Below are 24,928 nucleotides of genomic sequence, written 5' to 3' on the forward strand. Positions count from 1 at the left end.
ACTCCCCCCCCCACCATCCCACCCCTCTAGGTCATCACAGAGCACCAAGCTGAGCTCCCTGTGCTATACAGCAGCTTCCCACTACACATAGTTCTGTATATATGTCAATGCTACTCTCTCAATCATCCCACCCTCCGCTTCCCCCCGTGTCCACAAGTCCGTTCTCTACGTCTGTGTCTTTTTTCCTGCCCTGCAAATAGGTTCATCAGTGCCATTTTTCTAGATTCCATATATATGCGTTAATATACAGTATTTGTTTTTCTCTTTCTGACTTACTTCACTCTGTGTGACAGACTCTAGGTTTATCCACATCACTACAAATGACCCAATTTCATTCCTTTATGGCTGAGTAATATTCCATTGTATATATGTAGTACGTCTTCTTTATCCATTCATCTGTCGATGGACATTTAGGTTGCTTCCATGTCCTGGATCTTGTAAATAGTGTTGCAGTGAACATTGTGGTACATGACTCCTTTTGAATTATGGTTTTCTCAGGGTATATGCCCAGTAGTGGGATTGCTGGTTCATATGGCAGTTCTGTGTTTAGTTTTTTAAGGATCCTCCATACTGTTCTCCATAGCGGCTGTATCACTTTACATTCCCACCAAGAGTACAAGAGGGTTCCCTTTTCTCCGCACCCTCTCCAGCATTTATTGTTTGTAGATTTTTTTGATGATGGCCATTCTGAGTGGTGTGAGGTGATACCTCATTGTGATTTTGATTTGCATTTCTCTAATGATTAGTGATGTTGAGTATCTTTTCATGTGTTTGTTGGCCATCTGTGTGTCTTCTTTGGAGAGATGTCTATTTAGGTCTTCTGCCCATTTTTTGATTGGGTTGTTTGTTTTTTTGATATTGAGCTGCATGAGCTGCTTGTATATTTTGGAGATTATTCCTCTGTCAGTTGCTTTGTCCCCCTAATTTTAGCTCTTCTCTTTACAGAGAGGATATACAGAATGCCGAAGGTAGAAGGTTAAAGGGGAAACCCAAACCCAAAGCCTGGATATAGGGGCTTTTCGATGAAATTTCCTAGACAGATTTAAGATGGTAGATGGGAACTAGGCCTCCCTTTGGGTTATCAGGCTAAAGCAAGTTTGCGTTAGACTTTAGTTAAGTTTAATTTGTTTACCTCTTTCATTTTTGTTTTTTGAAAACCTAGTGAATAATACACAAATCAATAAATGTGATAAACCATATTAACAAATTGAAGGAGAAAAACCATATGATCATCTCAACAGATGCAGAAAAAACTCTCAACAAAATTCAACACCCATTTATGATAAAAACCCTCCAGAAAGTAGGCATAGAGGGAACTTAACTCAACATAATAAAGACCATATATGACAAACCCATAGCTAACATCATTCTCAACGGTGAGAAACTGAAACCATTTCCACTAAGATCAGGAACAAGACAAGGTTGTCCACTCTCACCACTAGTTTTCAACATAGCTTTGGAAGTTTTAGCCACAGCAGTCAGAGTAGAAAAAGAAATAAAAGGAATCCAAATCGGAAAAGAAAAGTAAAGCTGTCACTGTTTGCAGATGACATGATACTATACATAGAGAATCCTAAAGATGCTACCAGAAAACTACTAGAGCTCATCAATGAATTTGGTAAAGTAGCAGGATACCAAATTAATTAATGTACAGAAATCTCTTGCGTTCCTATACACTAATGATGAAAAATCTGAAAGAGAAATTAAGGAAACACTCCCGTTTACCATTGCAACAAAAAGAATAAAATACCTAGGAATAAACCTACCTAAGGAAGCAAAAGACCTGTATGCAGAAAACTATAAGACACGGATGAAAGAAATTAAAGATGATACAAACAGATGGAGAGATATACCATGTTCTTGGATTGGAAGAATCTAAGACTATACTATACTATACTACCCAAAGCAATCTACAGATTCAATGCAATTCCTATGAAACTACCAATGGCATTTTTCAATGGCATTTTCAATGGCATTTTTCACAGAACTAGAACAAAAAATTTACAGTTTGTATGGAAACACAAAAGACCCTGAATAGCCAAAGCAATCTTGAGAAAGAAAAACGGAGCTGGAGGAATCAGGCTCCTGTGCTTCGGACTATACCACAAAGCTACAGTAATCAAGACAGTATGGTACTGGCACAAAAACAGAAATATAGATCAATGGAGAAAGCCCAGAGATAAGCCCATGCACATATGGTCACCTTATTTTTGATAAAGGAGGCAAGAATATACAGTGGAGAAAAGACAGCCTCTTCAATAAGTGGTGCTGGGAAAACTGGACAGCTACATTTAAAAGAATGAAATTCGAACACTCCCTAACACCATACACAAAAATAAACTCAAAATGGATTAAAGACCTAAATGTAAGGCCAGACATTATAAAACTCTTAGAGGAAAACATAGGCAGAACACTCTATGACATAGATCACAGCAACATCCTTTTGACCCTCCTCCATTTAGAGAAATGGAAATAAAAACAAAAATAAACAAATGGGATCTAATGAAACTTAAAAGCTTTTACACAGCAAAGGAAACCATAAAGAAGACGAAAAGACAGCCCTCAGAATGGGAGAAAATATTTGCAAATGAAGCAACTGACAGGATTAATCTCCAAAATTTATAAGCATCTCATGCAGCTCAATATCAAAAAAAACAAACAACCCAATCAAAAAATGGGCAGAAGACCTAAATAGACATTCCTCCAAAGAAGATATACAGATTGCCAACAAACACATGAAAGGATGCTCAACATCACTAATCATTAGAGAAATGCAAATCAAAACTACAATGAGGTGTCACCTCACACCACTCAGAATGGCCATCATCCAAAAATCTACAAACAGTAAATGCTGGAGAGGGTGTGGAGAAAAGGGAACCCTCTTGCACTGTTGGTAGGAATGTAAATTGATACAGCCACTATGGAGAACAGTATGGAGGTTCCTTAAAAAACTAAAAATAGAACTACCCTATGACCCGGCAATCCCACTACTGGGCATATACCCTGAGAAAACCATAATTCAAAAGGAGTCATGTACCACAGTGTTCATTGCAGCTCATTTTACAATTGCCAGGACATGGAAGCAACCTAAATGTCCATCGACAGATGAATGGATAAAGAAGATGTGGCACATATACACAATGGAATATTACTCAGCCATAAAAAGAAACAAAATTGAGTTATTTGTAGTGAGGTGGATGGACCTAGAGTCTGTCATAGAGTGAAGTAAGTCAGAAAGGGAAAAACGAATACCGTATGCTAACACATCTATATGGAATCTAAAAAAAAAAAAATGGTTCTGAGGAACCTAGGGGCAGGACAGGAATAAAGAATGGACTTGAGGACACAGGGAGGGGGAAGGATAAGCTGGGACGCAGTGAGAGAGTGGCATGGACTTATATATACTACCAAATATGAAGTAAATAGCTAGTGGGAAGCAGCCACATAGCACAGGGAGGTCAGCTAGGTGCTTGTGACCACCTAGCGGGGTGGGATAGGGAGGGTGGGAGGGAGATGCAAGAGGGAGGAGATATGGGGATATAGGTATATGTATATCTGATTCACTTTGTTATAAAGCTGAAACTAACACACTGTTGTAAAGCAATTATATTCCAATAAAAATGTTAAAAAAGAAAAACAAAACCTAGTGAATATGTTTTAGGCTGCAGAAGTTTCTAGGCCTCGTGAGTGTTTTTCTCTGTTCGTTTCCTGGCAGAAACTTTTTCTCAAAAATTCTAAACTTGCTTTGGCTTCAAATAAGGAGGAATAAGGTTTCTCCTTGCTCATTTCAATAATGAGATCCACTCTATCAGCTCCTAGGCCCACAAGTTCAGCCAGCGTCTGTGAGCTGCCTTTTATATGCCAGGCACACACTGCTAATCCCTGTGATGCAAAGAGGAAGCTGTGGTCCCCTCTTCTGTGAGGTGTGGCATAAACAGCTGAAACAGTCCGATGTGATACAGGTACCCGCCAAATACAGGAGATGTTAACTCTTCAGGTAGCTCAGCAAAGGCATTAATAACTTACAGAGAGTGGAGGCTGGGCTTGTTGTGTGTATGCTATGAGGAAAGCTGCACAATTTGTGCCACCGCGAGTGCCATGGTCTTCTCTTCTCATTCTTCGTAGATGATTGTTCAGCAGAATTTCTGTGGGTTCTGCACTGGCCCACATGTATTCCAACAAGGATGTTTTAAATGTGCGGTAACTCAGGCCCTGCTGCCCTGACACCCTCACGTGAATATGAAGCAATAACTAGGGAACCTTTGGTAACAGTTGGCATATTGAGGTGGCATGGTTCCCAAAACAACATCTTAATGAGGTCTGTGCTTCAGGAGCAGCGCTTCTTGTTTAAATACCCTCGGGCACGTCCTATGTAACCGGAAGCAACGTGGCAGAAGTGGCTGTGATCATAGCTTGAGTCAGTCCTGGATTGGGAGGGTCACTGTGGAGCAGCCGTCTCTATCTCAGTGACTCCAGACCTGGATAGGAGGGTGATATGCATAAGGCAGGAGAAAGAGAATAAAACAAATCAGCTTTAGCCCCTTTTAGGGAATGTGTGTGCAGAATCTGAGATGCAGATTCTAGTTTCCACATAGCTTCCAACCCATCCATCCATAACCCACGCCACCCCCTTACCCACCTAGAACTTGAGCTACACATTTAAAAACCAGTAGTTGATGCAAAACATTTTCATCACCCCAAAAGGAAACTTACACCCATTTTAAGCAGTCATTCCCTATCTCCCTCTCTTCCAAACCCCTGGCAACCACTAATGTATAATATTTTCTGTGTCTATGGATTTGCCACTGCTGGACATTTCGTAGAAATAGAACCATACAATATGTGGCCTTTCGTGTCTTCTTTCACTCAGTTGCATCCATGATGTAGCATGTATCAGTAATCCATTCACTTTTATGGCTGAATTCCCTGATCCTGTTTTCTTCATACTGTTTGAATACAAACTTAAAAATATGTTGAGAGTGAAGCTCTGTTTTAATGGTACATCTCTTAGGCCAGTTCATTTAAAGAAGTTGAAAATGGAGATATTGTTGTGAAATGATAATCGTTGAGAAGCCTCAGCCAATTTGATAATGAAAAGTTTGGGCAATGTTGCAAAAAATTATTTGATTTATATTAAAAGCCTTTTAAACAAAGAGAACAAACAAGCAAACAAAAACCCAGTAGTTTAGAGAAGATCTTCAGTTCTATTCTATGCACGTAGAGGTCAGTTAAAGGAGAAACTTCCAAGCCAACCTCAGGCTGGCTGCCTACAATGCCGGCCCCACCCCCCCGCCCCCCCGCCCCACAGTGCTAATTGCATTGATGGCTGCATCCAGTCGTAGACCTTTGGGGATTTAATATATGCAGGCTTTAAAAAAAAAAATTAGCACACTTGTTCTCTGAAAAGAGCAAAAAATACACCTCGGGGTGGGGGCAGTGGGGACTGAGCATTACTTCAGACCCAGCCATGTCTCTGTGTTGCCAGAGACCACACCCCTCCTCAGACATAACCACAGAAGACTCTGGGCCAGCTCTCTGGCCTTGAAGGAGGCAGCCAGTTGCCTTGAAGATTTGGGTGCTAGACACAATACGGGTAGAGTCCAAGAGTTATTTCTATTTTATGTATTTTATTTAGCATGGCCATATTAATTGTTTTTATTCATTTACGGGTTCTACTTTTGAAGTAAATCTAAACTGCTTCACAAAATCACTGCCACTGAGTTTTATATATATCGTCTAAAGCACGTTCAGAAATACAAAGAATACTAGAGTTTATGGCAGCATCTACAAGTGATGCCATTTTGCCTTTCTCTTGGAGATAGACCAAGTTGAGAATATGGATTGTTCTCCAATGTGTGTTAAATCCTTAGTTTTCTTTCTTCTGAATGTGATGAGGCAGATTTTCCTTGGAAAAATAGTTTGTGTTCAGCTGGAGAGGTTGATTTTTCTCCACCAGTTTCTCCGTTGAATAATTGAAAACTACTGTTCATTATTTACATAAAACTGTCTTTTTCTGGTCTGCTTTCTATAACCTTTCCCCTCTGAGGAATTTTAAGAATTCCCTGACTTTCCTCTGGGGGATTTTATGCCTGCTTTATCCCAGATGTGGGACATAGACCAGGCTGAGGATTTTCTTTCTTTTTTCTTTTTTAATGTTCCTACTTTGAAAGACGTTCTTGCTAACCTGTGAGCAAAGCTGCCACTGAAAAAAAGGATTTTCAAGAAAGTTAAGCAGTTAAGAAAATATGTGAGCTTGGTTTAAATGTCTGACTTACTGAATGACACCAAAATCCCGAATGCAAAATGAAAAAGTAGACAGTAGTTTCAAATAATAAGGGGAAAATGCACACGTGTTCTTTCAGCCTTTTAATTCTGGAATTTTATTTTCTGAATGAAGGCATGTCAGTCTCTAGTCCCTGCAGCCCCGTGTCTGATCTTGCCCTGCACTCCTGCCGATGTCAGCCCAGGGAACACATGGGCTTAGCAGACGTTTACCCTGCTTTTGTTGTCGCAGTCCCCACCTTCTGCTGACACAAAGAGAATATTTAGCCTTACTCATAATATTTTGTCTGCTCACATTCATATAGATGTATTGATCCTAATCCCTGGTTCAGAATGGGGAATGCTGAGAAGAGGGGAGAACTTAGAGTGAAGGAGGCTGTATTAAGACAGGATTTTCTTTTTTTTTTTTTTTTTCCCTAACGTCCATTCTGATTCCCAGACGATATTTCACCACAAGCTTTTGGTTACTGTGGTTTTCATATTAATGTCCAAAAATACCATAAAATCAAAACGTTTTTTGTGTGATAAAACGTGAGAAGAATGCCAACAAGAGTTTTTCTTCTCTACTCGAGCAGATATTATACCGTTTTACCAAGTCCAAAGTTTCTGTTTTCTACAATGAATATGTCTGTTGTATCATGTGTAATTAATTAATGAGTTAATTAAATGATTAGGTTTTAGTTTCGTCCTAGCTCCAATTTTTGCTGTATTTTTGAAAAGTCTAAAAATTCATAAGCTTGATTTTCGTAGTAAGCAAGGTCGCTACCTACCACGTATTTCCTGCTTCACCATGGTCCCCTGGTTGACATAGCCTCCTCTTCTCTTTTCCGTCCTGTAGGAGCTTTCGAAGATGGTTTGGCTGCCTTGGAGATTTGGAGATCTGAGGCCACGATGAGGACTCACACACGGGGGGCTCCCAGTGTGTTTTTCATATATTTGTTTTGCTTTGTATCAGCCTACGTCACCGATGAGGACCCAGAAGTCATGATTCCCTTTACGAATGCCAACTACGACAGCCATCCAATGCTGTATTTCTCCAGGGCGGAGGTGGCCAAGCTCCAGCTCAGAGCTGCCAGCTCCCACCAGCACATTGCTGCCCGGCTCACTGAGGCCGTGCACATCATGCTGTCCAGCCCCTTGGAGTACCTCCCTCCCTGGGATCCCAAGGAGTACAGTGCCCGCTGGAATGAAATTTACGGCAACAACTTGGGAGCCTTGGCCATGTTCTGTGTGCTGTATCCTGAGAACATTGAAGCCCGAGATATGGCCAAAGACTACATGGAGAGGATGGCAGCTCAGCCTAGTTGGTAGATTTTTGTCTTTTTCTTCTTACTGTATTAAACTCTGCAATTTAAAAAAATGAATTCATAGTCAAATGAAATCTCAGAGGCCAGATTTTCACATACTTGTGTGTGTGCGTGAGTGAAGGGGATAGGATACTTGGTTGTGTTGTTAGTGGCTTATGAATGGTCCCTAGTTTCAGAAGACCTAGTAACTTCCATGTTTAAAGTTAGAAGAAAAATATTTAGGTAGGACCTAACCAAAGAAAAAATAATTTGCTGCATTGAGTAAATTGTATCATCTTGATTGTTGAGATTTCTTTCCCCCTTGTTTAACAGCCTTGTATTACCATCATCAGGCCTTAGGTTCTGATTGACCCTCAAGTGGTTAAAACCTTTTGCCAGCAAGAGATTTCCGCCAATTAAGATTTCTTTGCATTTTAGGACAATTAGGAGCTAAAAGTAAATGTGATAGGATTAGCTGGCAATTTATAAATAAGATCTTATCCAGTAACCAGCAAATTGCCCAAACCTGTAGGAAAACCAATGTTGTGGTATAATTATGTGAGGAATTCTAATTATGTAATAATTTACTTTCAGAAGTTCAAGATTTGAGAACATACTTCCTGTCTCTTCTTGATTAGCTTCAATTTATTTTATTTGTGTATAATTAATATGTCTACCTGCTTCCAAAAGGTATGGGATGAATTAATTATACTAGGGATTCTGCGAGTATTCTTATTTAAACTGTGTTTTAATACACACAGTCCAGTTACACTAAAACAAATTACAAACTGTATGAAATATCCTTTTAAAATTACGTAGGCTGATACTTGTCATAGGGTTGGAGGGAGCTCATTTTTAAATGCTTAGAAAAATCAGTGATGCATTTAATGTTGTGAAAAGGGTGAATAATGGTAGCTTGCAAAGCTTCCTGAATTCTGCCAGTATGGTAAGTAAATTTAATACTTCCTAAATTTCTGCCAATATGGTAAAGAATGTTGTTTGCTTATAGAATTTGAAGGAGTTTCTGGAATTTCTAAATGAAAAAGATTATGGAAGAGTTGACATTAAATCCATATCAGAGCTTATTTTTTTAAGGCTTGTTATGAGGTATGTATAATCATTTTGAAGCTTACAATATTTTAGGTTGAAAAGAACCTTTTTATTTGATTTGTTTCAAAGCTGAGCCGTGTATGCCTTAGTTTTTGTTCTTGACTAACCTCATTCTACTCCTGACACCAAGAAAGAAAATAAAGATGGATGAAAATTGGATATTTGACTTATAAGTTTCTATTATCAAGTGTTACAGTTACTCACTTGACATTGTACAGTTAGTTAAAAAGTGGCAACCATATTTACTTTAGGGAAAAAAACCTTTGTTGTCTGTAAGGGTACTTTTAAAGTCCTTTTTGTTTTAGATAGGTAAGTGAGATGTGACAGATTAAGATGCGGATGAAAATGTTCCAGAGAGCCGTCTGTTTCACTTCATGAAAGAGTAGCTAACTGTGAAGTACCACTTTTTAATGGAGATTATTTTTTAGTACAAATACAATCGCATTAAGAGAATTCACAAGACCAGTGCCATTGTATTATGATGATATAAAACATTCAGGCATATAAATACCAACTTAAATGAATGCTGTCATTAGAGAGGATTAGACTCCTATGATAAAAGGAGGAAAATAAACAAAAATGAACATTTTCATAGTTTCTACAAGTTCAGAATTACTGGTTGGGGAGTTGTGTAGGAATTTATTAGAGGACTAGTACTTTGTTCATGGCAGTATTGATAAAAATAGGTATACCTCTATGCTGTTAGCCAGTAACCCAAAGCCAGTCTGTGATTTAATAGAGCTGAACAGTTGACTTCTTACCCTAGACCTCTTAGATGAAGGTCAGAAATTGAGAATTTACCTTTACATCTGGTTTCTAGTTCCAGAAGTTATCCTAGCATAAAAAGTCGAGCTACTGGAACATTTTTGTCTTGGCAAGTACTGTTACTAGGTTGTACTTTTAAATGATTTTATGGAAAATTTTAACCTTTTAAGAGCAACCACACCCAACCGCTAGACCCTTAAATTTTTATTAAATTGTAGTTGAATATAATCAATCACTTTTTGACAACTTAAAACACTGCTAAATGTTTTGGTAGTTCAACTGTTCCTATTTAAATCAACTAAATCATATGTCCCCACTGTGCCCAGAGAAATGTATTGTGGTCGTTGTCGTTGTCTTAGGACATAGTTCACCTATACTTGGTTTCAGAGGAAAATAAAAGACTGACTTTTATTTATAAAGATGCAGACCTACTAGACCTACTAGAGAATGGACTTGAGGACACGGGGAGGGGGAAGCGTAAGCTGGGACAAAGTGAGAGAGTGGCATGGACATATATACACTACCAAACATAAGGTAGGTAGCTAGTGGGAAGCAGCCGCATAGCACAGGGAGATCAGCTGGGTGCTTTGTGACCACCTAGAGGGGTGGGATAGGGAGGGTGGGAGGGAGGGAGATGCAAGAGGGAAGAGATATGGGGACATATGTATATGTATAACTGATTCACTTTGTTATAAAGCAGAAACTGACACACCGTTGTAAAGCAATTATACTCTAATAAAGATGTTTAAAAAAATACTATGTATAAAATAAATAATCAGCAAGGATATATTGTACAGTGCGGTGAAATATAGCCATTCTTTTGTAATTAAAAAAGAGATCAATAATTAATATTGATTAATTAATCAATCAATTAATTTAAAAGCTTCCTACAATGGCTTCATCAGACTTAATACATTTCCCATATTCCGTGAGGATCCTTTCTACCCCTTTGAAAACCAGTGACTAAATTGTGTCCACTCACTTATTCAATTAACAAACATTTATTGAGCATCTGTTGTATGTCGTCGTGTACCATGCTAGGTGCTGGGGATTCAGTGATGAAAAAAATAGCCCAGTAAGTTTAAAATTTGCACCTAGGGTAAGGGCTGCAAACATTGGGTATTTGAAACCTAAGCTAGGACTATATTCTCTGCTCAGAATTAAGTGTAAGGATCACTTAATAGTAGGGGTTCATTAGTTTTTTGTTTTTCAGTTAAGCAGAATTCAAGACTATCTGGATTTTTTAATTAATTTATTTATCTTTAAATTAAAAACAATTTTAAAATAATTTTTATTGGAGTATCTTATTAGTTTTTGTTCATGACTTAAATATTTGAGGATTAAATGAGATAATGTAAAGTATTTAGCACAGTTCCTATCAAATAGTAAGCCTTCAATAAATAAGAGTAATGATAATTATTGTTACTGATATTTGCTTAGTACTTAGATCCTGTTTAGTTTATAATTTGGTGTATGTAGGCTGTAAGGAAATAGTATTTGTTTGGGATTTATTTGGAGATTTTACTTATAATAAAGATGTTTAAAAAAATACTATGTATAAAATAAATAATCAGCAAGGATATATTGTACAGTGCGGTGAAATATAGCCATTCTTTTGTAATTAAAAAAGAGATCAATAATTAATATTGATTAATTAATCAATCAATTAATTTAAAAGCTTCCTACAATGGCTTCATCAGACTTAATACATTTCCCATATTCCGTGAGGATCCTTTCTACCCCTTTGAAAACCAGTGACTAAATTGTGTCCACTCACTTATTCAATTAACAAACATTTATTGAGCATCTGTTGTATGTCGTCGTGTACCATGCTAGGTGCTGGGGATTCAGTGATGAAAAAAATAGCCCAGTAAGTTTAAAATTTGCACCTAGGGTAAGGGCTGCAAACATTGGGTATTTGAAACCTAAGCTAGGACTATATTCTCTGCTCAGAATTAAGTGTAAGGATCACTTAATAGTAGGGGTTCATTAGTTTTTTGTTTTTCAGTTAAGCAGAATTCAAGACTATCTGGATTTTTTAATTAATTTATTTATCTTTAAATTAAAAACAATTTTAAAATAATTTTTATTGGAGTATCTTATTAGTTTTTGTTCATGACTTAAATATTTGAGGATTAAATGAGATAATGTAAAGTATTTAGCACAGTTCCTATCAAATAGTAAGCCTTCAATAAATAAGAGTAATGATAATTATTGTTACTGATATTTGCTTAGTACTTAGATCCTGTTTAGTTTATAATTTGGTGTATGTAGGCTGTAAGGAAATAGTATTTGTTTGGGATTTATTTGGAGATTTTACTTATCTTTGTCCAAATTGCTCTCAAAACTAGAACATCTGTTTAACTCATAACATATTCCTTTTGGCTTTATTCCATTAAAACTTTCAGCGATGCTCCCCTGGGCCCTTTTTTGGCATATAAGAATCTGATGGTAACACCAATCATGATGGCTTAGGGGAAAGTAACAGTGATGTGTCTTTTGTCTGGTACTCAAAAGAAGTACATCTGAGATATACATGCATACAGATTTATTCATGTGATTCATTTCATTTGAGTATTTGGGGGTTTTTTTGGTTTTTTTTTCTTTTAATTTTTACTGGAGTGTAGTTATTTACAATGTTGTGTTAGTTTCAGGTATACAGCAAAGTGAATCAGTTGTACGTATACCATTTGAGTAATTTGTAAATAAAGAGCTAAAAGGTCACACCTGTAGATGCACTTATTTAAGAGTCTAGGGCCACTGGAAAAATTAAATGGAAAATGTTATCTAATGATATACTGATCTGATATAATGTACTACAAAGTAGAAAGGGAATCTCATAGATTGATAATGATGATGGTGGTGATTGAAAAATAACAACATGCAAAACTTTCTTCTTTTGATATTATAATTCTGTGTGTCAGCGAATACCCAGATGATTGGGCACCACAGAAAGATGAGACATGTCTACATACTCTATTTGCTTTTGCGGAGATGCCCATATTCTCTCTCAGAAGCTCTCTCCTTTGTTCTCCTGCCTTCCTGTTAATGTCATGCATTCTTCATAACAGTAAAAGTAGCAGAGTAATTCAATTGTTCTTAACTTAGTTCTAAAAATCAAATTAAAAAAAAATTATTTTAACCCATATATAAAATAGCACATTATTTTCAGCATCACCAATAATGTCTCTGACCTTTGAATTAAGTCCCCTATAGATCTCATCTTCCAGATGAAAGCTAGGATTTGGGTTATAGTTGGCTCTGTATTATATAAAAGTGTGATTAGAACTTAATCAGACAACTTCTTTAAGAAAGCTTAATGAGCTGAGGTCATAAATCTAGAGCTGGTACCAACAGAAAATGCATTTTATTACACTTAAAGTCAATTCATTTTTTTAATACAGTATCACCTGGTCACCAGAGCAAGTTCTGTGTATGTCAGTTGGCACATGGGGGTATTCTCATTTATAAATAGTTGCTTTCTGCCTTCAGTCCTTACATAATTGAAAAGAGAACATTATTGGATTCCAAATAACTAAAAATGCTCCATCAGCTTTTTTCCCCCAGAAGCTTAAACTTTAAGGTGGGAAAATAAATAAAAACGGTTCTTAGTCAAGATTTAAGAGATTTCCCAAAAGTCAGATTTTTGGAGTTTTTGGAGTCAGCAGACATTGCTCTACTTTCCTAAAATTTTCATACGTGTGTATATTTTTATTTACTTATTTTTACTTTTTTCTACTATACATTTTCCCCCAAAGATTAAGGAAACAAAAAACAATATTCAAATAAGAAATATCTGAAAAAGAAAGGAGGAAAGAAAAAGATAAGGGACATCAGCTGGACTAGCAATGAGACAGTTACTGAAATGCATCTTATGTCCCATGGGTGAGTGGGCCACATGTGGGCCCTGAATTTTTTTAACAGCAAAGAAAGTAGCCTCAATTAGTTTTGAAGTATAGAGTGTCCATGGGATTAAAAGTAGATCAGCTTCTCTACAGAACTACTACTCTTGGCCCAAGGACCAGAAAGAAATTTCTCCTGGAGTTTTCATGAGGAACCTGCACAATAGTTTCATGAACATCCTTCCAGTGCATGTGTGATGAATTGCACAGTGCTGGCTTTTTTATGTTAGACTAGACTGAGGGCAGGACCGGGTCTCTTTTGCTCATGCATGTATCCCTCAGCACTTAACACAGTATCAGGTAGATTTCTGCCCAATGAATGAATGCTCTGGCATCCCTGGAGATGCTCCAAAGTGAAATTCACTAAAATCAGGGTGGAGATAGAAGGGATGGACATATGGTTTAGCCCCAGGCCACTTTTTTTCCTAGTCTAGCTTAGTCCTTCAGTAGAATTTGAATATGCAGAAAAATGAAATGACCATGTATCTATCAGGCAGCCTCTTTATACACTGTGTATCTCAGCTGAGCTCATGATTGATGGGTTCTGTGAGCTTGGGTATTATACTGTGCTGCCTGTTCTTACAGTGATCTTCTATATAGCTAAAAACAAACATAAAAAACTCACTCAAATGATTACTGGAAAACACTACACACCTGAATCACTTAAGCAAGATAAAGGTAAGTTGACCATATCTCACTTACTATGAAGAGATGAATGGCAAACATTCAACATTGAACAGTGATTGTAACAGAAAAGATTTGTTGTTCAACCTCTGTTGACAGCATATAGTTATCCAACGTGCATTTTTGAGCAGTGAGCTTTTCAAGGCTTTTGTCTAAACATTGTAAAGCCTGGGGAAGGGGCCTAGCATAGCAGTCCTTGGAGGCAAAGGTGCACTTGCATCTTGACTCTGCTATTATATTAAGCTTTAGCAGGGTTTTTTTTAACCTCAGTAAACCTCATTTTCTTTATCTTTAAAATGTGGATGATTCTTCCCATGCAAATATGTTGTTCCAAGGATTAAATGAGATAATGCATGTAAAGCTCTTAGCAATATGTTCCTGACACATAGTTTTACTAAAAAGTTTATTTTTGTTACACAGAAATAGATATGACCATGTAGCTTTATTAAGTTTCTTGACACACAGGACTCCATTTTACCTACTCTCACTCTGGAGCTGTGTTTTTGAGAAGTACTCATTTTGCATCATTCTTTTCCCTTTCTTTATAGTATTTTTGCTTACTTATCATCAGAAAATAAATCACAGAGGAAAGAAATTACTTCACTCTTGTGTTGGTGCCAGTCAGCTACAGGAATTCAGAACTGGTGAGGGAAACAAAGTTGAACTTTTGGACAGAGAAGTAATTATAATTTTATTCGCAACAGACCTTGCCTGTGGATTGCAAACTTCTGGAGATTGACATGTGAGGGCCCATTTGCAAAGTAAAATATTAAAAAAATAAGAAAGTAAGGGGGGGAAAAGGAGAAAGAAAAGCCCCTGGCAGATCGAAATGAACCAATCAGTTTCATTCCTCTACGTTCCAAACTGAAGAGCCTGCCCATCTTTCTCAGCATGGCGTGCTGGGCTTCAAATACAGTTCCCTACAGCTGTTTCACAGGCTTCTGATTTCTCTAAATTGCATGTTAAGGCTGGGAATCAAAGTGGGGGAGGATGTAGCTGGGCCCCAACATGTGGAGCCACAGCACCGGGAGCAAAGAGATCAGGTTTTCCTCTCCTGACCTTACAGTGGTGAAGACCGGGAGGCGTAGCCCGGAGTGCACCCGGAATCCATTGGATTCAAGGAAGCAAATCCAGTGGCCCCGTGAAACAAATGCAGGCTCTCAGAAAACCCGGCCCCCAATTCCCCTGGCTTTTTCTCCTTCATGCTTTCTCTTCCTTCTGCCCTTCCCCCTCCTCTTTCTGCCTCTTTTTCTCTCTGTTCCTTCCATTCCGTGATCTGAAGAAAGTTACTGCTTTTACCCTGCTGCAGATCCTTGGAAACAGAAGGCTAAAACTGATGACGATGAGGCTTTTTATGATGTTCAGATTCTTCAATATTTACAGAAACACATGTGTTAGGAACCTGGCTGTTGGGAATTTCCTTCTTTTACGCCGTTTAATAAGCAGGTTGTTGCCAGCATCGTTGCAGATGAAGACACTGGGCAAGGATTGGTGTCAGGAGACAGCAGGTGAGGAGTTGCTCAGGGAGAGGCCAGGTCAGGTGTGTGGGTTAGCTGAGCATCTCAGTGCAGGTTTTCATACACACCAAGCAAACTCCTCTCCATCTATTTCAAATTGAGTGAGGATAAAATGGTTTTAATAACGCTTCCTTCTAACAACAAATGTGAGACTGTTTATAACACCTCTAGACATACACAGCTGGAAAGAAATGCAACGTTAGTTTTCTTGTGGGATCTGTTTGTTGTTTGAGGCTAACATGCAGTACTGGTGCAACCCTCAGCTGTCTCTACGATGAGCAACACTCTCTCCTATCCTGTTCCTCTAGTGTCACTTTTTGCCTTTTTAATAAAACGTGGGCTTGCGGAGCTGTCTGAGGGAGCTCTGCTTAAGGCCAGAGGCATCCTCATCCCCCTTCTGATGGGATTCTAAGCCTGTGCCCCTCACCCCATGTATACCACAAAGATATGAATGTAGTAAGTTCCACACTGGCTTTACAGTCTGGCTCTTACATATTACTCAGCCATAAGAAGGCACGAAATTGAGTCATTTGTTGAGACGTGGTTGGATCTAGAGACTGTCATACAGAGTGAAGTAAGTCAGAAAGAGAAAAATAAATATCTTACATTAACGCATATATGTGGAACCTAGAAGAATGGTACAGATGAACCGGTTTGCAGGGCAGAAGTTGAGACACAGATGTAGAGAACAAACGTATGGACACCAACGGGGGAAAGCCACTGTGGGTGGGGGTAGGGGTGTGATGAATTGGGCTATTGGGATTGACATGTATGCACTGATGTGTATAAAATGGATGACTAATAAGAACCTGCTGTATAAAAAAATAAATAAAATTAAATTAAAAAAAAAAAAAACACTTGCTAAGCATGTTTAAATTTTGTGCCTTCCTTGCCCTGTATCTTGAGGGAAGATGTTAGTTAGCAAGTGCTGCATATATATCTGTATTCTTTTCCAATAATGCTTTATAATTGTTTTTTAAAAGTGGCCTTTGTCTATTAAGTGAGATACGTGTTTAGTTCTAATACCACTAAAGACGTAGGGCCTTGCTGACATTAAGTTCTTACTAATGCTATATAGAGAGATATATATAACTACTGGAGAATAGTAGTGACATGAGTATGTCCGTGGAGTCTCTTGTAAAGCTGCGTAGTTCTTTTTACCTTAGTTATCTCCAGAATGGCATTTTACTTCTCCATTTCCTGCTGCTGTATCCATTAAGAGAATATGTTTTAGCCACGTTTAACACAGTCTCTCTCATCCATCCTTCCTTTTTCTTTCCAGTGTCAACATGCTGGCTTAGGACAGCAGGAGGAACCATAGTCAGGGGCCAGATTATTGCGTTTCCCACATAAGCCTGTGTTTAGAAGCTTTGTGTGTGGATGGCTTGGAAGAGAGGAGTCAGGAGGAGGGGAACTAGGTGGAAGCTTATATTAGTCTAGGGGGGAAATGAAGACCACAGTTAAGTCAGTGAGAGTGGGGAAAAGAAGGAATGCATCTGAGACATTTAGGGCAGGACTTCCCTGGCGGTCCAGTGGTTAAGATACCATGCTTCCACTGCAGGGGCCACGGGTTCGATCCCTGGTCGGGGAATTAAGATCCCGCATGACGCATGGTGTGGCCAAAAAATTTTAAAAGAGAGAGAGAGAGATGTAGGACAGAGAATCTACAAAGAGATTGATTGGATATGGGACACTTTCTCAGAGTATGGTTCTTTCATCAGAATCATATAGGTATTCTTAAAAACATAGATTCCTGGGCCTGGCCCAGACTCAGTGAATCATGATCACTTGGAGTAGGCCGAAGAACGAGTCCCCCATGTGATCTGAGGCACGCTAAAAATTAAATAGTAAAGAGCAGGGTGTTATGAAGCATGGGACTTGGTTTTTAAGTTTTTTTTTTTTTTTTTTCGGTACACGGGCCTCTCACTGTTGTGGCCTCTCCCGTCTCCCGTTGCGGAGCACAGGCTCCGGACGCGCAGGCTCAGCGGCCACGGCTCACGGGCCCAGCAGCTCCGCGGCACGTGGGATCCTCCCGGACCAGGGCACGAACCCGTGTCCCCTGCATCGGCAGGCGGACTCCCAACCACTGCGCCACCAGGGAAGCCCGGGACTTGGTTTTTGTCTAGGCATTGTGCTAGGTATTGGGATATAAAAACTTGAGGGCAAGTTAATACATCTTGCCTAGAGTTGTTGATCTATGGAAAATATGAACTAATAGACTATATTAATGCAGATGATAAAGGCTGTGACTGAGAAAGTATATAGTGTGTAATGGGAAGGTACTTCAGGATGCCCAACATTGGAGCACTGGGAAGGCTTTCCTCCTGGGGCCTGAGGGACAAATAGGAATCAGTCAAGTGAAGGGGAAAGAGAGCATGTTTGATTGTTCCAAGCAGAAATAGCTGACGTTCAGAGGCCGTGGCAGAAGGAAGCAGAATTATTTTGAGGAACTGAAAATTTAATGTAGGGAGGAGACAGGCAAGCATTGAGGCTTTGAGTAGAGAGCCAGATGCTGCAAGGCCTTGTCCACCATGTGAAGGAGTTTGGACTTTTACTTACAAGAACTATGAGGCCATTGAAGGGTTTTAACAGGGCAGCAACATGGGCAGATTTGTGTGTGTGTGTATGTGTGTGTGTGTGTGTGTGATTAACTTTTTCATTCTAAAATAAAAGTAGAGCACCATACGAACAAACGTGTGGCTTAGTAAAGTATTTTAAAGCAAACGCCCTGCTAACCACAGCACAGCTCCAGAAATAGAATGTTGCCAGCCACCCTGAGAAGCCCCTCGTAAGGCTCGTCCCAACCACAGCTCCCTCTGTCCCTACAAAGTCTACCCTGACTTCTAGGGTCATCGGTCACGTCCTTGTGTTTCTTTATAGTTCATTCAAGTGTGCATCCCTAGGCACAAGTTTAGTCTTGCTCATTTGTTAAATGTTTTTTAAGTCTTTTTTTATCTGCAGTTTCCCCTCCATCCCTTTATTTTTGTTACAATTTATCTGTGGAAGAATCTGGGGCCTTTGACCTGCTCAGCTTCCCACAGTCTGGATGTTGTTGATTGCAGGCTCAAGATGCAGCTCAGTGAGTTCCTCCACTCTTGGCATTTCCTACGAACTGACAGCTGGGTGCTGGGGCTCGCTCCAGCTCAGTTTTGATCACTTTGACCCAAGCATAGGTGGTGGCTGTTCTCTCATCAGGAGACGCAAAGTGGCTGCTGCTTTCTCCATGTGACAGATTCGTGTTTTAGGAAGAATCTCTGGTCCTATGTGGAGAGTAGATTGCAGAGGTCAAACCAGGAAGACCAGTTAGGCCTTTTGTGTTTATCCAAGTGACAGCCTGGAATAGGGGCTCTGAGAATGCAAAGAAATGTTGGGTTTCAGAAAGTTTTAAGGATTAGCATGTATTGGGTAGGCCAAAAAGTTTGTTCGGGTTTTTCCATAAGATCTTACGGAAAACACCCAAAGGAACTTTTTGGCTTACCCAATATAAGACTTGGCAATGATATTTGAGGACAAGAAGGAATAAGAACTTTCTTTTTTGGGATGCTGAGAGGCATGGGACCTTTCAATGAGATCGCAACACTTGGAACTCTTGGAGAGTACTAATAAAGGGTTTGGTTTGGGATCGACTGAGTTTGAAGTGCCTGTGGACCCAAGAGGAGATGTTGAGTTCATGTCTCTCCAGCATTATTTTTAGCTACCTCCTGTTTGCTAGAAGTGTACTGTGACTTTAAAAAATGTCATCACCAGGAAAAAAAAAAAAATTTATCCAATATAAAATATGCTTTCAAGTACAACAGACATAGTTTCTGTGGATGATAGGGAAATGTAGAAGGAAAGTTCAGAGAAGGTCAGATTTAATTAAAGTAAGCTTATCACATCAAATAAATGAACAAGAGGAATGAGAAGAAAAGGTAAAGTGCTAAAAGAGCCACTTGGGTGTCCTCAAATCACTTTCTGGATGTGAAGCCAAAATGAAACATCATGTAGGCATCACTCCAGGAGGAAAGTATCAGCTTGAGAGAATCGTGCTATTTCTTCTTAAGTTGGAAAAAAAAAAAAAAGATTCTTGATGAGGTGTGGATGGATGGCAATTTGGGTTTGTAACAATTTAATGTGCAATTTTTAGTTCATTTCTGTGATTCAATTACAGGGAATACACTATTCCAAGAAGAGAAAATCTAAGGAAAGGGAGAGTTAAGAATAAATTCACACATATTGCTAAAATTTTGTATTAACTTTAATATCTTTCTGCCCTAAACTTTGGGCCATTATTTTGAAAAACCATATGGAGCTTACTATTTTACCTTCTTTGGAGAACCTGTTGACATGGGAAAGATTTTACACTATTACTAAAGCCAGTTTGAATCTTTTACTCTTTGCTTTTCTATCATAGCCTCTCACTTGGTTAAAGAAGATGTGACTACATTCAACCTTTGGGGTGGGGTCAGCTTTTATTTTCCATATGACAGGTAACTCTAGATCTAAAACTCGGGGAAGTATTTATTGCCCACGGCATGTTGAAGATGGCTCACAAGTTTGGCTCATAATTTAATCTAAATTTACTTTATCCATTAATTCTATTTTATGGCAAATAGCACATCCTCCAGATTTTTTATGATTCACAAAGAAAACTCTTAAACTGACTTTTTTCCGCTTTGTTGCCAGATTAAGAAATACTCTTTAAAACTGTATCCCCAGGACATGAAATAAAATAAACATTATTGGTACAAGGTGCTGTTCATAGGTATTATTTCATTATCTCTCTTGAAAATAAATTAGCAAACAAATGTTTTGGGGGATGGGAAATTTCTTGTTCTTTTTCTACACAGTGACAAATTACTTTTCGTTCTTGAATTGACTGTGTGGACCCATTTGGTGTTTCACATCTGCCTCTGTCATACACTGTCTACTGGCCTCTTTGAACATTCTGAACTTCTCTGGTGGTCTGGGTTCCTTCCTAATGAACTCATGATAGATTTTCCCTCATGGTTGGCTCCAGATCCTCTGCTGGAAGGTGTTTGGGGCAACCCAGTCTCAACCTAGCTCCACGCACTGAAGCAGGCCCTGGGCCTCGGTCCTCTCTGCGTACAGGATGCATCTGATGGGCTGCTTGTTTGGTGACACATTTACCCTCTAAGACAGTGGCTTTCAAACCTTTTATGACTGTGACCCACAGTAAGAAATAAAGTTTACATCCCAATATACACATAACTTTAACTCTACATATGTAAATATATAAATAGAAGTTGTGTGAATCAGCCCTTGCATTAAAGTCATGCTTTGCACTCTGCTATTTCCTATTCCATGCCATTAAATTCCACTAAAAATATGCTGGTCACAACCCCTTATATTCATTCCACAATCTATTAATAGCTTGTTATTTATAATTTGAAAACTCTGCCTAACATTGTGATAAACACATGATTCCTTTTCAGAGAATCCCTTCTTAATATCCCTCTTCTTGAATATTTCCAGTGAGGGGACTGCCTCACTCTTTGAGGTGGCTTCCTTATTCCATAATTCTAGTGTTCAGAGTACTTGTTCCTAAAATATATTAGGAAGTGTCATTTTTTTCATTAGGAAACAGTGTGTGTCTGTGATTAACGGTTACATTTCAGGTTTCCAGGGCTGAGTGGAATAAATTCTGCAGCACATTATTTCCAGTTGGCACCCAGAATAAAATCAAGAACAGTTCATTCACTGTTTTAAAAAGGCAACTTCAGCAAAACCTTGAAATAGCATATTGTAAAAGAGAGAAATTCTGATAAAGCATTAGAAAGTGGGAATCTTAGGTAAATATTAACCTTACTGAGGAAACCATAATAGAAAATAAAATACTGTTTCATGTATCCCAGCACCTTAAGGTCGGCCTTATTTTAGTTTTGGTATCTTCCTAACATCAGGGTGGCAAGATTTAGCAATTTGATTACCATTTTTGCCATTGTTAAAGTATCCCTCACTTTTAAAACTTACTGTCACAGGTAATTCTTTGTCCTTTTGCGTGTGGTGGTGTCAAAATCTTAGAGGATTTCTTAAAAATAAATGGGAGTCACTACGTGTTCAGGCAGCAGCAGGAAGATGGTGCATACAAGGTGGCAGTGATGACGAGTCAGATTCTTGAAGGTCCGTGTATTATTCCTAGGGCAGCAGTAACAAAGTAACGCAGACTAAGTGGCTTAAAAGAAACAGAAGTTGATTCTCTCACAGTTCTGGAGGCTAGAAATCCGCAAGCAAGGTGTCAGCAGGGTCTTGGTTCCTTCTGGAGGCTCCAAGGAAAAACTGTCTCATGCCACTCCCCTAGCTTCAGGTGGTTGTAGGCAACCCTTGGCATTTCTTGACTTGTAGATGCATCACTCATCTACCTGTCACACGTACCATCCACCACCAACACATACAAACTGTGTGTCCCTCCAGCCTTCCGATATAGATATGTTGTGATTTTAATTGAATGAATATTGTGTTTGCATATTTTAACGAGGCAAAAGCTGTTGACAGCTGAACTGTGTCATATACTATGATTACTTTCAGTTTGTGTGCAACTTTTTATTTCTCTAGGATTAATAACAGCCTTTTTGCTTTATTTGCTTACTTTCCTATACATTTATCACTAATTACCAACCAGACTCTCACTCAGTTATGTAAGTCTCTTAATCCATTCAAACAAGATGTTCTTAATAAGACATTCTTAACAATTCATCTTCTTAAAGAGGAACCTGCCAAAGCCTTTGACTGGTTATAATCTAGATCTACGGTATGGCTGTTGACTAACTCTTCTTTTCTCTCGTGGGGTGGGTCCCCTCTGCAACATGAATCTCATGTTGTCTTCTTTTTGGTATTTATCTTAATTTGGGTGGAGAAATTCTTCACTGGTTTCCAGAGGAAGTATTGATGAGCAGGAAATTTTGAAAACTTGGATGTCTTCTTACATTGTGTACCTATTAAAAATTATTGTATAGTTATTTTTTAATACTGTCTTCTTTTAACCTTTATACTAGAGTTATAAGTGATTTACCCACCACCATTACAATATTAGAGTATTCTGCGTTTAAGTGTATATTTACCTTTACCGGTGAGTTTTGTACTTTCATATGTTCTCAGGTTACTAATTGGCATCCTTTCATTTCAGTTTGAAGAACTCCCTTTAACATTTCTTCAAAGGCCAGTTAGTGGTGATAAACTTCTTCAGCACACGTTTATCTGGAAAACTCTTTAACTCTCCTTCAATTCTGAGGGACAGTTTTACTTGGTAGATTATTCTTGATTGGCAGTTTTCTTCTTTCAACACTTTGAGTATATCATCCCACTTCCTTCTGGTCCCCAAGGTTTCTTCTGAAAAATCTGCTGATAGTATTATGGGAGTTCCCTTGTACGTAATAAGTTGTTGCTTTTATCTTTTTTTGAAATTTTTATTTATTTATAAATTTATTTATTTATGGCTGTGTTGGGTCTTCATTGCTGTGAGCGGGCTTTCTCTAGTTGCGGTGAGTGGGGGCTACTCTTCGTTGCGGTGCGCAGGCTTCTCATTGCGGTGGCTTCTCTTGTTGCAGAGCACGGGGTCTAGGCATGCAGGCTTCAGTAGTTGCAGAGCATAGGCTCTAGGTGTGCAGGCTTCAGTAGTTGTGACACGCAGGCTCAGTAGTTGGAGCTCGTGGGCTCTAGAGTGCAGGCTTAGTAGTTGTGGCGCACAGCCTTCGTTGCTCCGCGGCATGTGGGATCTTCCCAGAGCAGGGCTCGAACCTGTGTCCCCTGCATTGGCAGGCAGATTCTTAACCATTGTGCCACCAGGGAAGTCCCTATCTTTCTCTTTTTAAGATTCTCTTTAATTTTTGAAAATTTAATAATGTGTCTTGCTGTGGGTCTTTTTAGAGGCATCTTTTTTGATACTCTGGGCTACCTATATCTGGGGGCCTGTTTCTTTCTCCTCAGGTTAGGAAAGTTTTCAGTCATTATATCTTTGCATAAGCTTCTCTCCCTTCCTCTCTCTTCTTCTGGTACCCCTATAATGTGTATATTTGTCTTTTTATGGTGTCCCATAAGTCCCTTAAGCTATCTTCACTATTTTTTATTCTTTTTCCTTTTGGTCTTCTGATTGGATGAATTCCACTGCTCTCTAAGTTCACTGATCCTTTCTTCCACTTGATCTAGTCTGCTGTTGAATCCTTCTATTGAATTTAGTTCAGTTATTGAATTTTTCAGTGCTCAGTACAATGCAGTGCTCAGGACTTTTTAATATTTTCTGTCTCTTTGTTGAAGTGCTCCCCCTGTTCATGCATTGCTCTCCTGACTTTGGTGAGCATCTTTATGACTGTTACTTTGAACTCTCTATCAGATAAATCACTCATCTCCATTTTGTTAAGGTTGATTTCTAGAGATTTATCTTTTTCTTTTGTTTGGAACATATTCTCCTATTTGTTCATTTCATATTGAATCAAATCTGAAACATAATTTTATCTCAATATTTATTTCTGACTTAATTTTAAATATCTGAAATATTTACATGGTTCACGATGTACCATATCAGAATCATATTACAAATAATGCCATGATAAATAACCTTATGCACATATGTTTTTTTATTTGTGGACATATGTCTTTGGGGTAGATTAACTGTAAGTGGTATTACTGGGTCAAAATATAAAGTGTTTATAAAATTTGTTAAATGTTACCAAACTCTACCACATAGGATTTGTACTACTCTGCACCCTTAACAGCATTTTAAGAGTGTGCCTATTTCTCCACAGCTTTGACTAGAGTATTTGTCATATATGAGATTTTTACTGATTCGAATGTTAGATCAGTTGTAATTTGATTTAAATTTCTTTTATAATAAGTGGAGATGAGAATTTTGAATGAGGGATGTTTGCCCTTTTTTTTGTTGTTGTTAACTCTCTTGTTTGTCACTTGTTCATTTTTCCAGTGAGATTTTGATCTTTTTCTTAAATTTTATGAGCCTTTGGTATGTTAGGATAAGTCTAACTGTATTCAAGATATATGATACAAATATTTTTCCCCAGTTTATTCATATTTACTTGTGGTCTTTTTTTTCCCCCTATGCAAATGGTTTTGTCTTATTTTTTCTTTTAAGCTTTATATGGCCAAAATGATTAGTCTTTTCTTCTATTGCTTCTTGTTTTTGAATCATAGTTGGAAAGGCTTTCCCTTCTCCAGGTCACAAAGGAATTCATCCATGCTTTTAAGATTTTCTATCTCATACTTTATATTTAGATGCCTAATTATTTTTGAGTTTATTTTCTTGTATTCTATGAGGTTTGGATCCAATTTTCTCCTTTTTTCAAATGACTATCTAGTTGTTCCAGTATAACTTGTTAGAGGGTACTTCTTTTCCCTATTGATTTTTTTTTTTTTTTTTTTTTTGGGGGGG

The 24,928-nt window shown here is 38.4% G+C and overlaps 1 protein-coding gene across 2 annotated transcripts in view; it reads left to right on the forward strand.

Annotated features, from left to right (window-relative positions):
• Window positions 1-24,928, forward strand: part of DSE (dermatan sulfate epimerase) — a 72,908-nt gene that overhangs the window by 26,173 nt on the left and 21,807 nt on the right. For both annotated transcript variants that reach the window (XM_007454993.1, XM_007454992.1), the window contains exon 2: window positions 7,121-7,589. In XM_007454993.1, coding sequence (XP_007455055.1) covers window positions 7,174-7,589 — 416 coding nt within the window. In that variant the 5' untranslated portion in view covers window positions 7,121-7,173. The remainder of the gene's footprint in view (window positions 1-7,120; window positions 7,590-24,928) is intronic.

This window comes from Lipotes vexillifer, unplaced genomic scaffold (genome assembly GCF_000442215.2).
Source record: "Lipotes vexillifer unplaced genomic scaffold, Lipotes_vexillifer_v1.1 scaffold18, whole genome shotgun sequence".
NCBI lineage: Eukaryota > Metazoa > Chordata > Mammalia > Artiodactyla > Lipotidae > Lipotes > Lipotes vexillifer.